The sequence below is a fragment of the Arvicanthis niloticus genome, chromosome 8 (genome assembly GCF_011762505.2).
Source record: "Arvicanthis niloticus isolate mArvNil1 chromosome 8, mArvNil1.pat.X, whole genome shotgun sequence".
In the NCBI taxonomy this organism is placed as follows: domain Eukaryota; kingdom Metazoa; phylum Chordata; class Mammalia; order Rodentia; family Muridae; genus Arvicanthis; species Arvicanthis niloticus.
Window position 1 is genome coordinate 8,757,695 of NC_047665.1, and position 16,623 is coordinate 8,774,317.

General features: G+C 39.5%; 1 protein-coding gene across 10 annotated transcripts in view; it reads right to left on the reverse strand.

Moving 5' to 3' along the window:
• The window catches only part of Nsd1 (nuclear receptor binding SET domain protein 1), a 108,462-nt gene that overhangs the window by 14,880 nt on the left and 76,959 nt on the right, over positions 1-16,623 (reverse strand). For 9 of the 10 annotated variants that reach the window (XM_076938972.1, XM_076938976.1, XM_034509901.2 and 6 more), the window contains 7 exons: positions 10,171-10,371; positions 9,308-9,487; positions 7,233-7,389; positions 5,068-5,273; positions 2,870-2,982; positions 1,895-2,164; positions 596-712 (listed from right to left, as the gene is read on the reverse strand). In XM_076938972.1, the coding sequence (XP_076795087.1) occupies positions 596-712; positions 1,895-2,164; positions 2,870-2,982; positions 5,068-5,273; positions 7,233-7,389; positions 9,308-9,487; positions 10,171-10,371 (1,244 nt within the window). Of the gene's footprint in view, positions 1-595; positions 713-1,894; positions 2,165-2,869; positions 2,983-5,067; positions 5,274-7,228; positions 7,390-9,307; positions 9,488-10,170; positions 10,372-16,623 lie in introns of those variants that run through there. The other variant, XM_076938978.1, reaches the window with a different exon arrangement.

Genomic DNA, 16,623 nt, shown 5'->3' on the forward strand with positions numbered 1-16,623 from the left:
CAGGGACATTAGAAAATTTCTTCCAAAATATAACACCAATGATCATTAAAATAGAACGTTAAAAAAACTAACAGCAGTAGAATAATGACTTGATTTCTGGATTTTTTTTTTTCAATTTTCAGCAGTTCTCAAAAATCATTAAAATCCACAGATATTTAATTACATCATAACAGTAGCAAAATTACAGTTATGAAATAGTAGTGAAAATTATTTTGTGGCTGGGGGCCACCACAACACAAGAAACTGTATTAAAAGGTTACAGAATAAAGAAGGTTGTGAGAAACAGTGCTATACCTGAACCCAGTAACACACTACATTAACAAATTAGTTCTCCAGTGTGTAAAATAAAAGGGGAAAGAACTGTTGACTCTTGTTGCCTTTTCATATACTTTTATGGCATAAAATCCTAGCTTATATTAAATCACTCAAAAATTGTATTAAAAACAGCTTTATTGTCTTTTTGGTATGGGTAAAAAAAAAAAACCAATCTCTCTCTCCAGAATCAAACTGAAGAAAATTCTCATGTATACAGACAAATAGTTGATCTGAGGTTTGGAACAAATATTCAAACAAAAAAAGATTTTGCATTACTTACTTTATCTAGTGTGAGCATATAGAAATTAGTGATATCATGTTCTTGTGCATAGCGGATTCGAGCTCTGCATTCTTCTTCATCTATTAGCTCACCCACATATTCATTCACAAATTCTCCCTAGAATTAGAAATTGCTCATAACTTAATGTTAAAAGTATACTGGTATTTACATATACAACTTTTATTTTAAAAAGTAATAAATATGGGTAATTTCCCAAAAGCAGATTATGTACATTTTATTATTTATGCTGCCTTCATCACTTGATGAAGTAAATCACCTCCTGACTCCCCCCAGCAAAAAGCCCCAGGTTGCAAGAACAAGCTCTACCAGAACTGAGACTGAGGAATAACAATAAAGAAACAAGTCAGTGCTGTCTCCTATCTAAAGTCTGGAAGCCAGTTTCTCAACGGTCTCGTCTTTCTCATAGCTCCCCTGCTTACTTCCCTTCTATATTTCACACACTCTTCATCATGTGGATAGTACAACTATACTGGCTTTCAAAAATTAATGCAAGACTTTCATCTTAATCTTGGCTGCAAACAAGATTAATACTTGGTAAGTAACTAAACAAATTAGGCTATAGTCATTGTGTTTCCTAGAAACCTCAACAAAATTCTTTAGAAAAAGATTTATTTTACTAAATGGTCAAATAAGACTTCTTTTTCTTTTTTTGGTTTTTCGAGACAGGGTTTCTCTGTGTAGCCCTGGCTGTCCTGGAACTCACTCTGTAGAACAGGCTGGCCTTAAACTCAGAAATCCAGCTGCCTCTGCCTCCCAAGACTTATTTTTCAGCCATGATGTACAATATTATTTGTTAAAAACTTGAGCAACTTGGTTACTCCCCTTGGAAAAGCCCACACCCACATTCCTGGGCGTGTCTCATTTCCTTCCTAAACAATTTTCTCAAAATTCTAGTGCTTAATAGATTAAATGAGGAAGGAGGTGGTAGAAGCCTTCCACCTTTCATACTGAAGACCTCCTACATTAAGTGTGACTGCGTGTCACACTTAATAAACGCAGGCTGTTTTCCCTCCACTAACCCTTTCCTCATCTTCACTATTGGCTCAAGAATTTCCACAAAAGAGTAAATAATCTCACAACACCTCTATGACTTCGCTTGTCCCTTTATGTAGTGAGTATGATCAGTGTAAGGTCATGCATCCTCAAGCCTCTACAATGTAGAGGTGTTCACTATACTCTCTTACTATGTGTCCTCTACATTATATTTCTCAAATCATCTCACGATCAACCAGTTTTATCACGCAGTTAACAAAAAAAATCTCGTAAGGTTTTGTCTACCTTTTTAATATCTGTTTTTGTCCGGAGACCCCAGCCCCTTTGTAATGTCCGGAAAATTTCCACATCTGGATACTGGCGTTTGCTGAAGCACTGGTTCTGACAGCGTCCTCCAGCGGGACACACTGTAGGATGGCACTCATAGAGGAGCATCCGGTTGATGCACTCTGAGTCTATTCCACAGGGGTTCTCGTCAGTAGCTTTACAGTTGCAACGGGGAATTTCTGACAAATCTGCAGTGAAGATCTGTACCCTGCCAATAGGACGGTTCACCTGAAGAGGCACATCGATCATATAAGACACGTCAGCATAAAACAATTCAGGACCTTCAACAGACAAATATCACTTCCCTTATGTTATCTGACACACTTTACATGATTTGAAGAAATCAAGACTCAGGTAGTTAATGCAATAATAATGCTACAGTTGATACATGAATTGTAAATACCAGGTGTGCTGGTATATGCCTATAAACCCAGCTAATGGAAAAACTAAGAAAATCACAAGTTAAAGGCAAGCTCAGACAACTGAGATCCCAATTTCCAAATTTAAAAAGGTAATTTAGATGTAGACAAAATTTAGACTGAAATTTAGTTGTAGAATTCTTGAGTACAAATTCTAATACTAGAGAACAAATCAATTTCAAAGTTGATAGGCCAAAAGCATTTTAACCCAGGGTCTGCTACATAAGGTAATATATACAAATAACCACTTTGGGGTGGGTGGGTGGGAAATCAATGACTTACAGTACAGTGACATGGTTCAGTAGGTAAGGAGCTTACTGCCAGGTCTGAAAAGGAGAGGACTGACTACCATAATTATGTTGGCAATGCCAAGCAAGTACTTTTTCTTCTTTTATACTGTCAACTCTTAAAGCAACTTTGTTTACAGTTTTAATTTTTATTATGAGCCAAGAAAGAAGGGAGCTGTACAGTGTAGTATACTCCAACACACAGCCTCCGAGATGTGTCCTCTTACCTTTATGTGTTTGTAAGGTGGTGGCTTTTTGTCATTCTTTCGATCTTCCTGTAGCTGTCTTAGTTCTTTTTGGGCTTTTAGCTCTTCAAATCTTGCTGCAGCTTCCTGAAGAGCTGAGATACCAAAATAAAATCAGTTAAGCAAATATATAATACAGACTACCACCATCAGAGAAAAATGAAACCTCTTTGCTTCCAGAAGTGCAATTTCCTAGGTGCCATAGGGAATGTGCAAACTCCACTCTGGTAACTCCTTCCTCTTCTACTCTCTTGATTGCCTGGTCTACTCTCCTAACACTCACTCTGTAAACACCACCGTGGGGTCTAACAACAAGCAGATCTTCATGTCTAAATTCCCCTCATGCTGTCAAAATCCTTAAAAGACTGCAGTGTCTGAAAAAAAAAAATCAAAAAACCTTAAGAAGAGTTTTTCTCAACTTAAACATTTAATTCGTTGTTCTTCATCCAGAATAAACTGACAATTCTAATTTTCCCCTCTTTTCTTTTCTGTTGCTTTTCTCTATGCTGTTCTTCTTTAAAGAAATTCTCTCCTCTCACCCATAATGAATCTCTCGTGACTATTACACACATCTTGCCTTGCTTTCCTATTACACAGAACTACACAAGTCATTTAGTTCACTCATCTTTCCTACATCATTCACTGAGTAACACAGAGACTTCAGCAGGCCCAGACAGGCCTTTCCTCACTTTCCTCTTGTAGCTTCAATGTCAGCCAGTTTTGCACAGGCCAAGATGGTAGTGTTGTAGTCACTGACTATCTAGGATGACAAGACTCAACATTCAAGCTCCTATATTATTAGTACCAATATTCCAGGTTTCCCCAGAGACACCATACAGCAAATAGGAAGTAAGGACATGGGTTAAACAGAACACGTGCTAACCTGATGTGCTGCTCTAAGCTAATGAGTGTTACTCTAGAGTCACCTCACAAGTAAGCATCCGTTCCTTAAGATCATCTCTCTTCAACTTGTAAACAAATTCTTAAGCTTCGATACACATTTAACAAGAAACACATTGCCTTTGAAAGGACAACTTACAAAGGAAAGTTGGTATTTTTCACAAAAAAAAAAAAAAAAAAAAAAAAAAAAAAAAAAAAAAAAAGGCATTTTTCACTAAAGGAACACCAATTACTTCACAGATTTGCTTTATCCAGCATTCAAAGAACCTTTTCCCCATTATATCTTAAGAGAAAGGCTCAAAGCTGTGTTACCTGACTGCTAAACAGTAAAGCTGATACCAGGGGACATATCTTATCCTCAGCAGACCCTATTGTCTTCAATGCTAGACCAGTTTATATTTCCCTGCAATTTTAATTTCTTTTACAACTTTTGTTTTAAAAAATCCACAAAAATAACAAAATTTAAAAAAAAAAAAAAAAGAAGAAAGAAAAAGAAAAGAAACATAAAGGAGCTTTGAGTCCTTGCCCAGGAAACTGAAATGAGTTACACAGCTCAATTACTTGATGAGACAAGAGGCTGAGTCAACAAAATAGCACAGACCAAGGAACCCCTCCTCATGGCACTGTTAGAGTTAACACTGGATGGCAGGATAACAGGGTAACTTCTCCACAGAAGCACAGCAGTAGCAAATATGACGCTGTCAGGTCAGGTCAGAACCTGATGACACAGCCTACAAGAATTCTATTTTATTTACTTAACTTTTTCTTGAGACAAGGTCTCTCTAAAGACTCAATAAGAACACCATGCTGGCCTTGAACTCACAGAGACCAGTGTGCTACCACACCCGACCTTAATTAAGTTTAGGAGGCAGGCTCTTGCTACACAACAGCAGGAGCTGGTCTCAAATTTGTGATCCTCCCGCTTCATGCTCCTAACAACTGGAATTACAAGTATGTATCAGCATAGACACATAAACTGGGAATCAATCCACGACCTTACAGGTGCCAGTCAAGCCCTGTACCATTAAACTACATCTGATGCCTGGCTTTTTCTTCCTTTGTGACAGAGTCTCACTTTCTAGCAAAACCACCATGGTATTCACTATGTAGTCCACGGTAGCCTTGGCCCTACAATTCTATTGCCTTAGCCTTGAGTGCTGGGATTACAAGCAGGCACCACAACACTTTAGACATACTGGGCCATTACATGAACTTAAACACTGAGCAGACACTTAGCTATAGAGTCTCAGCTTACCTAAGGAATAGTAAGGGCAAGTTACCTTTTTTATATGTTCCATCAACTCCTTTCCCCATCTTATCCTTGCTGCTCACATCCCCTTCCATGTAAGGGAAGACTCGAGCCTGATGAGTCCACAGATAGTCATTGGACCCAAAGAAGAGAACAGGGAACTCTCCCACATCATGCCTCATTTTGTCAATGTTAGAGGGAACAGCTCGAGGATGACAGATCTCAGCTGGCCACCACCTGGAAAAGGTAAAAACAAGAGAAGAGATCTCTACAGGGCGGCAAAGGCACTAGAAAATAACCTACTTAACATGGGGTGTGGGGGGTCAGGAATGGGGAGGTATTTATGTATGTGTACAGTGTGCACATGTATATACAGTCCCAAAGTAAACACAGTGTTTTTCTGAGTCACTGTCCACCCTATTTACTGAGTCAGGTTCTTAAGCTAAACCTGGAGCTTACCAGTTTTTTCCAGTCTAGCTAGCCATTTTTTCCTGGGGATCCCTATCTCTGCTTTTCAAGCTCAAAGACCACAGCTGGGCTACATGCCTGCCTCACATTTATGAGGGTGTTAAGTTCTGAACCTTAGTCTTCATATTTGCCAAGCTACAACTTTGTTCATTCTGCCATTACCCTCAGCTTCCAACCCATGGGCAATTTTACAAACCAACAATACAAAGGAGAATGTCTCAGAAACCTGAAATAACAGATCCACTCACAGATAAATGTCTTAGAATTAGCTATTTTACTTTAAGGAAATAATTATGATACACAAATATTTATAATGTCCACTAAAGGGTTTGATGCAACAACGAGATGAAATCAGACAGTGGTGACAGATCATGTACTACTGCTCTACAGGACACTGTTCCATTCCTAGCACCACAGCAGGGGGCTGACAACCATGGCTATTCAGTTCCACAGGATCCCAGGTTTCTGGTCTCAAAGGGACTTATACTCACATGCACAAATCCACATACACAATCAAATTTATAAAAAATAATTACAACAAGAGAAATGAAAATATGGGGAAAACAAGAATGATCAATATCACGGGCATCAACGGTAGCATACTAGACAATCTGGGACTTGAAAGAAAAACTTTTCAGCTGGGCTTGGAGGTGCATACTTTTAAACCCAGGAGAGAATTAAACTCAGGAGGCAGAGGCAAGAGGATCTCTGTTAGTTTCAGTTAGACCTTCCTGGTTTACACATCAAACTTGATGACAGCCAGGGTTACAGTTACATGATTAAGGCCCTTACTCAAAAGCAAAAAAAAACCCAAAAAACCAAAACAAAAAACAAACAAACAAAATAACAACAACAACAACAACAACAAAAAAAAACAAAAACAAAAGAAAAAGCCCTAAAATAGAACTCCTGGTAATTATCTAACCAAGCTAATTAATATTCCTATCTTCTAACATCTATCATCTATTTGTGTCAATAACTTCAAACTTTTCTCTAGACAACCTTTTTTGCTTGTTTTAATATAGGGCCTTGCTATACAGACAGAACTGGCCATGAACTTGTGACCTTCTTGCCTTAGGCTCCCAAGTGCTGGGAATACAGGGTGCACCACCACACATAGCTTCTTTTCTAGAAACTTGTAAAATATAAAACCACAGTGAGCCCTTGTTATATATTGAACTTATTCATGTTGGCTGGGTAAATGCATGGGATCATGGGCAAGCAGATCTCTGTAAGTCTGAGGCTAGCCATGCAATCTTGTTTAAAATCAAACAAAGAAAACCACATTTTGTATTGTGTTTTCTATGTATTCCCAGTTCAATCACGCTTGAAAAACAAGAGCAGACCCTGTCTCGGGAAAAAAAAAACAAAAAAACAAAACAAAACAACAACAACAACAACAAAAAAAACAAGAGCAGAAGGAACACTGGGTCTGAACTATGGACAGTTATCTGGTGGTGAGGATCACGTCTGCAAGTAAACACTTTGAAATGTTAACAATGCGTCGTATTTATGATATCATGGACTTATTTTACTTCAGTAAAAAATTTGCTACATACTATACCTAGAGCTAAATATCATCTAATTTTTTGTTATAGAGAAAAATTTGATTGGGGTGGGGATTACAATGCTGAAACATGAAGAGCATTTTAAAAGGTAATTATCTACCAGAACACAAGAACTAGAAGATGATGAGAGAAAGTGTCACTCTGTGACTTGCTTACTCACCTGTAGCGACCAACTTTTACCCAGACAATCTCCCTGTAGTGTGGTTTTTTGCCTGCCTTACAGTCATTGCAATACCAGTTTCCTTCAGGAATATCGATATTTAGGCATTCACGATGAAAAGCAGCAGGGCACGAATCACAGCACAGAAGGCTGCCTCCTACAGGAACAAAAAACCTAGCATTTAGATCGCAAGGCTACAAAGTCCCAGCAATGGCTTTGCTCAGCTCCTAGCTAATTATTTCTAACCCTAGTAAAGGCTTACTTAGTAAAACATGCAGAAGGACTTTTCTGCAAAAATAGACCTGCTCTAACAACCCCGAGTTCCTGGTTCAATCAGGTTTCCAGATAAGGCGATGAGATGAAAATGCACAAGTATGACTTTTAAACATTTTCTTTCCCTTCTAAGACTGTTTATGGCAAATAGAGACCAGAGTATAAGAAAGGACAATTAAGTTTTGTGTTTGTACACGTTGTGTTTATATGCACGTGGGGGTCAGAGGTTGGTGCCAGATGTAGTTCCTGATCACTTTCTACCGGACTGTCTTGTGACAGGGTCTCTGATGGAACTGGGACCTAGCTCACCTATCCTGTTCGGCTGGCTTGCTAGCCAATGAACTCAAGGGATCAGCCTGTCGCTCACCGACAATGTCATGCTATAGGAATGTGCCTTGTTTCACATAAGCAAGAGGATCTGAACGCAGGCTATCACACTCGTGTGGCTGTGACTTTAAAATACAAGTCTCAGGTGGTGACAGGAGGGGATTTTAAGCTCCTATACCATATGACTTCAAGAATTCACTTTTCTTGTTGAGATCTAATTTCCTTACCAGCAACATTTTATAATGAGCAGTAACACTCTTGAGAACTAAGTTAACAAATCACCAAGGAGTACCTGGAACATAATAGCCCCCCCACCCCCACCCCCACCCCCCAAAACCCCTAACTTTTCAGAAGTTGGCAGTTTCACCAATAGTTATCTTAACTATTTAGCTTTGTTGGCAGAGGGGAGTCACATCAGACGAAGCACTTCTAAGCAGGGTGTTTGGCATCCCTATTGAGTAATACCTGAGGTCTTTTGTTCCTAACTTACAATAGCCTCCATTTGCCATCACATTCTTATTAAAACTGTTTAAAGAAAGCATGGCTATAGACTGAGCACACTGAGAACACTTTAGGTGATCTATGGACTGTTTTTAACTTTTATGTTGTACAGAACTTCTTTCATAGGCCATGCTTTTGTTTTTCTATTTTGTTCTAGAAACTTTCCTCAGTCTGGAGGCACTCTGGATGCTGAAGCATGTGGATCTCTGTGAGTTCAAGGTTAGTCTGGTCTACAAAGCCAGTTCCAGGATAGCCAAACCTGTATATTGACCATGTCATAAAATATACATATAAAAAATAAAATCAGTTGTCTTCAGAAAGAAGGCTCAGTGATTCAAAGCTCGTGCAAAGGATCAGGGTTCTGTTCCCTAGCAACCACATGTTTACTAACTAACAACCTTCTTAAACTCTAGTTCCAAGGATCTGACAGCTTCTTCTAGTCTCTTCTGGCACTGCACTCATGATATAGAGACATACATGGCAAAGATTAGGTGTATACCACAACACCAATTCACATGGAACCAAATATCTGAGCATGCTAGGTGAGCTTATAACAATAAGTTATATTCCCAGCCCCATCTATTGTAAGTTACCAAGGACACATGAGAGACCAGAGAGGTGACTCAGTGGGTCAAATGGGTTTCCTACATAAGCATGAGGACTAAAGGGAGGATCTCAAGTAGCAAAGAAAAAGGCCAGCCTGTAACCCTAGCACTGGCTGGCTGAGACAAGCAGATCTCCCAGGATTAAATAGTGCAGCAGACAAGCCAAAACAAGTTGACTGAGAGACCTTATGTCAGGGTCAGAGAAATGAGGGAAGTTGATGACCTGGGCTTGATATCCAGGACCAATATGGTAGGTTAAGGAGAAAACCAACTCCTCTAAGTTGTGCATATATTCACTGCAATACACATCAAATATAAAACATTGGATAATCCCTTTGAAACCACTCAGAATCAGAAGTCACATCTTACCTTCTGAGCACACAAAACACCAGCTGACATTAACATGCTCATGATTTCGGCAGCCCCGCCTAGGGGTGAAGTGGTTAGGGCAGATGATACTATTAGATGCAAGGATTTTTGAACCAGCAGCAAGACAAAAGTCATTAGCATGGTATGCTACAGGACATCGGACACAGCGCATCAGACGACCTACATTTATGGAAAGCAAGGAAATGGGGGAAGAGCAAGTGTTAAAAATTACACAGAAAAACAAAGTACATCATGCAAGTCTATTTGCAAGCATGGAAAAGGGTCAGCAAATAGAAGGACCACTTAAAAAAACATGGCTCTTAAACATGTAACTCACTACTAAAAGTAAGAGAGGAGTTCTGTCTAGTCCTCAGCAGGAGTCAGACTGTACAACTGTAAATACAGCTGCCTCAGCAAAGAGACAAGACAACTGCCTCCAAATAACACGGGGAGTAAGTACAAATAAAAAGGAATGGAATGGGGCACTGAGATTTGCTGAAGACTCTGTGATGCTGTTTTCCACATGGACCTCCTAATACACTGCAGCAACTAAAAACCAGCATCAAGCTACTTAAATCAGTCTATACAGTAGCAACAATTCAAAGAAGATGTAAAAGGCACTGAATAAAATATGCATGCAAACAAAATCCTATGCTATCTTACTATTGTAAACTGCCACTGGAAATTCCATGGAATGCACCATGATAAGATGAAAATCCATCCCTCCCTAGGCCACAGGGTTCCTATTTTACCTGAAGCTCTGAAGAAATGCTCCAGAAGGCACTTGAGAATAACTACTGCCAAAAGAACTCTACTCTTATAATTAGATTGGTTTATATTAAAAAAAAAAAAAAAATCCATACCTTTAGAAGCAGATACATTGGCTGGATTAGCAGCATGGCAGGTTATGCAGATGTGGAGGGGGCACCTGAAGCCCTTGTTCTGTGTGACAGTTGGAGGGTACTTCTGGACGCACTCTTCATGGTAAAACTTCCCACATAAAGGTAGAAGGCACCTTTTCACATCTTCTCCACTCTGCTTACATACAAAACAGGTATGGATTCCTGAGAAAGAAAAAAGGCAACAAATGAATACTTTTACAAGACTCTACCTCAATCTAGGCATTAGGTGTTAGTGAAGAGCTTTATAAAATTACCAAACTGACAACATCTGACCCTAAAAAATGAACAGCTTTAGTATCTTTCTTTATAAGCGGACAATCTGATCAGATATGTGCCTATTGGAATGATGCAACAGAATGTGTAGTATACCATCTACCAAGCATTCCTGTCAAAAGAGGAACAATTTTGGTCAAGTTCAGGCTCTAGATTCAACTATACTGTAGAAAATACAGGAAACAAGGGGATGGCCAGAAGTCTCAGTAGGCATAAGTGTTTCTCTATCCTAAGGACTTATATATGGTGGAGAACTAACTCCCCAAAGAATGTTCTCTGATTTCCATACAGGAATGTGGTACATGCATGCATTGAATGAATGAATAAATTTAAAAATTTTAATATTTATCTTATATATGTGAATATACAGTCACTGTCACACCAGAAAAAGGCATCAGACTTCATTACAGATGGTTGTGAGCCTCTATGTGGTTGCTGGGGATTGGACTCAGGACCTCTGGAAGAGCAGTCAGTGCTCTTAACTGCTGAGCCATCTCTCCAGTACACAACAAATAAAATTTTGAAAGACAGAAAACAGAGGAACAAGTTAAAGGGTCATATTAAACATGCACCAATCAAATTTAGAGGGTAGAAAATTCAACAGGATAAATAGTCAAAGCTTCAACATATAAATGATCAAAAAACCAATACCAAACAAACAAAGGAAAACACGGCAAGGACTACAAATGCCAAGTAAGAGAAATAAAATATTAAAATCAAACCTGTACATAATAGGTGCCTTTTTTTCTCTTTCCCTTTCTTCCTTTCCTTCTTGTTGAGACAGAGTCATGATGCTCAGACTGGCCTACGACTTACTATTTAATAGAAAATAACCTTCAACTCTTTTTTTTTTTTTTTGCCTTCACTTTCCAAGTGCTAGGATTATAGGCATACTCTATACCACATCTGGCTTTGTAGGTTGATTTAAAATGCTATAAAAAGATACCTTTGCTTTGGGCGAGGATCTGAATTCAATCCAAAGCACTCATCAAAAGAGAGGTATGGTGATATGACATTATGATCTTAGCATTATGGAGGCAGAAACAGAAGGATGCCCGGAAACTAAAGGTCAGCTAGCCTAGGCTAATAGGCAAGCCCCAGGTCCCATTGAGAAAGACTGGTTTAAAAATGTGCTACCCATACCTTTAAACCCAGTCACTTGGAAGGCAGAGGCAGGTGGATCTCTAAATTTGACGTCAGCCTGGTCTACACAGCTATAGAGACTTGAAAAACAAACAAACAAACAAACAAACAAACAAGAACTTTGAATATGGCTTTACACACCTTTAATCTCAGCAGTCAGAAAGCAGACAGGTAAATTTGAGGTTAGCAGGGTTTATAAAGCAACTTCTAAGACAGCCAAGGCTACATAGAGAGACCATGCCTCAAAACAAAAACAGAAACAAAAGAAACAAACAAAAAAAGTAAACTGTGTCTCTGAAAAGATTGAACTCACTCCTTCTACAAGCATGCACAAAACCATCAAATAGTATTTTAGTCTTATGTCTGGTTTGTGTGACAAAATTCCTAACAAAGCAAGTTATGAAAGAAAGGGTTTATTTTAGCTTATAATTTCAGATTATGGTCTACTACTACAGAAAGTCAGGGTGCCATCCAGTCTGGAGTAGAGAGTGAATGTGTGTGTGCCTACATTTGATTGTTTCTTTAAATGACCCAGGAGTCAAATAAAGGGAAAAGTGAGCCGGGCAGTGGTGGCGCATGCCTTTAATCCCAGCACTTGGGAGGCAGAGGCAGGCAGATTTCTGAGTTCGAGGCCAGCCTGGTCTACAGAGTGAGTTCCAGGACAGCCAGGGGTACACAGAGAAACCCTGTCTCGAAAAACAAACAAACAAACAAACAAACAACCCCCCCCCCAAAAAAAACAAAAACAAAAAACAGGGAAAAGTGATACCCACTTTAGACTAGATTTTGCCCTTTCAATTTAATTAATTTAAGGCAATCTCTTACAGACATGCCTTCAGGTCAAGCATAGTTAGATAATTAATTCTCTGTGAAGCTTTCTGAGGAATTTTGAGAGCTGAACTCAAGAGATCTACCTACCTCTCTAGCTCTCAAGCACTAGGATTAAATGACCAGCACAATTTTTATCCGTCTCTGATAATTCTATATTGTGTCAAGCTAATTAAAACTATCACAGTCACTTTTTGTTTTAAATATCTTTGAGACAAATAGAAAAATATGAAAATTAAAATAGGAATTCATTTCACTATTGAAAATATATTGGAGTTTCTTTCTAAAATTCTGTTAGAAGACTTGAGTAGTGACTAAAACTCAATGAGCCCTTGTAGATTACTTGTGTACACACGTTTGTAAGTGAAATTTAAGGCTAAAATGAAATGTCTTCCTCAAGTCCCTGTCAACTTGTGTTTGTACTAGCGCATGTACAGGAGCTTACTGAAGCCAGAAGATGTTGGATCCCTGGAACCTGAGTTACAAACATGTGTGAGCTGCTGATGTTGGAGCAGGGAACCTAACTCAGGTTCTGTGAAAGAGTACCAAGAAATCACTTTTATCACAGAGTCATCTCTGTAGCCCTGTTCATCTTGTTTTTTGAGACAGTGTTGTTCCCCATGTCTGGGATTATAGACACGTACTGCCATGCCTAACTTTTACATGGACTCTGGGAAACCAACCTCAGGTCCTCATGCTTGTGCAGCAACCACTTCACTGACTGAGTCATCTTCCTGGCCAAACACATGTAAACTCTTTACTTTTGTTCTACCTTGATATGTGTCCATAATGAAAAGTTAAGGAAAAAAGGAAAGAGGGAGGGGGAGAAAAGAAGAGATCCTGCTTTGATGATAGAACACCATGAGATGCAGAGGAAGGGGAAAGCCAGCCTGAGGTGATGTCTCATAAGAAAGGTGAATGCTCCGTGGTAGAGCTGGCCTACTATGCACCAAACCCAAGTTTCCCCACCAACACGGACCACAAACAAAACACTATTCCAAAGACTCTGCCAAAAGACTGTGAAAACTACCATATTTGATAGAGCAGAATGCAGAGGATGAGGAAGACATGAGTTCAATCAAGGTTAGCCTAGACTACACTGTAAACTTCCAACTCAAAAACAACAAGAAAGAAAAACCCAGAGGAGAAACAGGATGAGAAGGGTGAAGAGACCACTACAACAGTAAATACTACACAATGTAGGTCTGAATAAGGACATTTTGGATGAGATTCTAACAAGAAAGAACAAACAAAACAGATAAATCAGATTATAACATAGGAAGAAAAAGCTAGTCATGGTGGTTTATACCTACAATCTTAGCCTTTGGGAGGCGAAAAGAGGAAGATTGTAGCCAGTTTTAGAACAGGTTAGGCTGCAAAATGACTGTCTGAGAAATAAAACCAAAACCCACCCCCCAAAAAACCCCCGGAACTGTAAACACCTAAAAAGAAACAGTGGATACAGAGAAAATACAACCTAACCAACAGGAGTGTCTGTAACTATACATCTAACAAAGGAATTATAAACAGAACTAAGTGTCAGCACATGGTTTCACAGAAAAGGAGGAGGACTGTGCTTATAGCAGTGGTAGCAGTTATATGTCTGCTGTTTTTGTTTTACAGTATCGCTAAGGCACTCCTCTCCCCTCCTCCCCAGCTATGGATGATCAGGTAAACCCTCCACCAACCCTACAGCAGCAAGAGCAGAACACAGCACTGGAATCAGTGGTGGCAGAGATAGGCAGGGAGAAAGATGGTGGAACAACTGCTTGACTGTGCTGGACTGGTGGGAGAGACACAAAACTAAGATATGGTAAGAAAAACAAACCAAAACCAAAACAATAAAAGCCCCACAACATCTCAGTCTGTACTGCTATTAAGGAGTCAGTCAAATCATGTGATCAAGCTCAGGAGGTGAGGAACATACTAGAAAAGAAAAAAAAAAGGGGGGGGGGAACCAATCACCATGGTTTGAGGTTAAGATTATGCCCCAATGTAACTTTTAAATATTTTTTCATTAAAAATAGTTGCTGTGCTGTTTTATTTCAAAGAACAGCTTCTCACATTTGCTCCACAGCACTGTCAGCAGAACAGGACAGTGCAAGATGCAGGCCTAAATCTGCTCTGTTCTTTCTTCCCCTATTCTAGCACTCTCAGAAACATCCCACCCATGATACAGGCAGAAAGCAAAAAGATGGATCTAAATCACACACTTTTTTCTTCATCCCGATCTCTATTAAGAGCAGTGCTTCTAGTTTTAAATACATCTTTTCAGCTTTGCCATATGATCTGTCGGCACTGACACAATGTCCAGAGTCCTCTCCACCTGGGAAAGACTCCTTCACCTCGTGGATAATTCTTTCACTTCTGTCATGGCCCTGGAGCCAATGCTCTGGTTGGTGGAGGGGAAGGAGCTTGGCCTAGGGTTGAAGATCAGCTTTCAAAGGTCCTCTGCTAACATTTTTGGCTGCAGGCCTTCTGAATCAGAGGAATTTTGTTTGTAGGACATCTAAAGAAATCTTGGGTTCATGGTTAGGTCATGGTAATGGGCACACGCCTCAAAAGCTACCTCCAAACAAAACTGTTTCACTGTGGAAGAAATCAAAGTCCCAAACAACAACAGCAAAGTGGCGAGAAGGCCATCTTTAAATATTTTGCAAGAGAACCTGAAGACTATTATTTTTCTTTTGAACCTCTACTGAATACTCAAGAAAATGAAAAGGGAAATATATAGTTGATTAAAATACTATTTGAATCCTTCAATGTTCTAGGCCATGTGTTATTGTGTAGGTTGTTCCTGCCTGTCTAGATCATGGATCTAAAGACAAGGCATCATGACTTAGTGAGACAGCAGGGTCCATGTCATATGTAATTTCTGTAGTAGAAGGTCTATACTTGGCAGCTGTATTAAACATAGTCCAACCACAAGATAAGAAACAACAGTTGGGCCGGGCAGTGGTCGAGCACGCCTTTAATCCCAGCACTTGGGAGGCAGAGGCAGGCAGATTTCTGAGTTTGAGGCCAGCCTGGTCTACAGAGTGAGTTCCAGGACAGCCCGGGCTATACAGAGAAACCCTGTTTCGAAAAACCAAAAAAGAAACAACAGTTGGTTTGGCAGTCACTGAGAGATGGAGATGAGGCATCCCTCTGTAACAATCCCAGGAACCTGCCAATATAGTTAAGTGTGGCCAGCTATAGTTTTATCTGCCTAAACTTAGTGAATGTGTTAACAGATAAGACAGAGATGGGTCAAAGTGGATTAACTCTGTTCTAGAATCAACGAGATCTAAGAGAATGAATTCCCACTGAGGTTGTTTCTCACATATTTGAGACTTAAAATTGAGTTTGCTAATTTAGACTTTATTTAACCTATTTAAGAAAAAGCAGAGTAATTAATTCAGAATTGTTCTACCCTTGTCACAAACCCTCCCTACAATATTATCTTCTCTTGAGGCTCATTCATAGCAAAGGACTTGGGTATTTGTAAATAATTCTAGAGACAAGGTTGAAATTAAGTGAGAAACAGAATGGAAGGGGATTGAAGTTCAAACCTACTGAAATACAAGTACCTATAAACCATATACAGTTCTAGTACTCACACAATACCAAAGAGGACAATGAAGAAATGGGAGCTAGCTAGCATTTGTCATCACAACCAAAGTTTGAAGTCCATGTTAACTCTGAATTTAATGATACTGCACTTAGGGCAATAGAAAAAGAAATAACGTCTCTGATTGCTTTGTCTGGATAGCTGTGTTTGAGATCTACCTACCCACCCACCCACCCACCCATCCATCTATCTATTTTAAGTTTTTGTGTGTTTTGTCTTCTTTGAGGCAGGGTTTTATATAATCTAGTCAGGCATCAAGCTTACTATATATTTGAGGGTTGACCACGAATTCCAGACGGCTGCCCCAACATTGGAACGAGATGTTAAACCTGATCCGGAACAGCTAAGACCAGCCAGACATGGTACTTCCTAACTATAATCCCAGCACTGGAGTTGAGGGGGAGGGCTTCATGAAGCTCAAGATTACCCTGAGCTTGATGATACTTGAAGATCGATCACACACACACACACACACAAAACAATCAGAAGTCAAAACCAAACACATCTTTAATCCTAGCACTTGGGAGGCAGAGGCAGCAGGATCTAAGGAGTTCTCACAT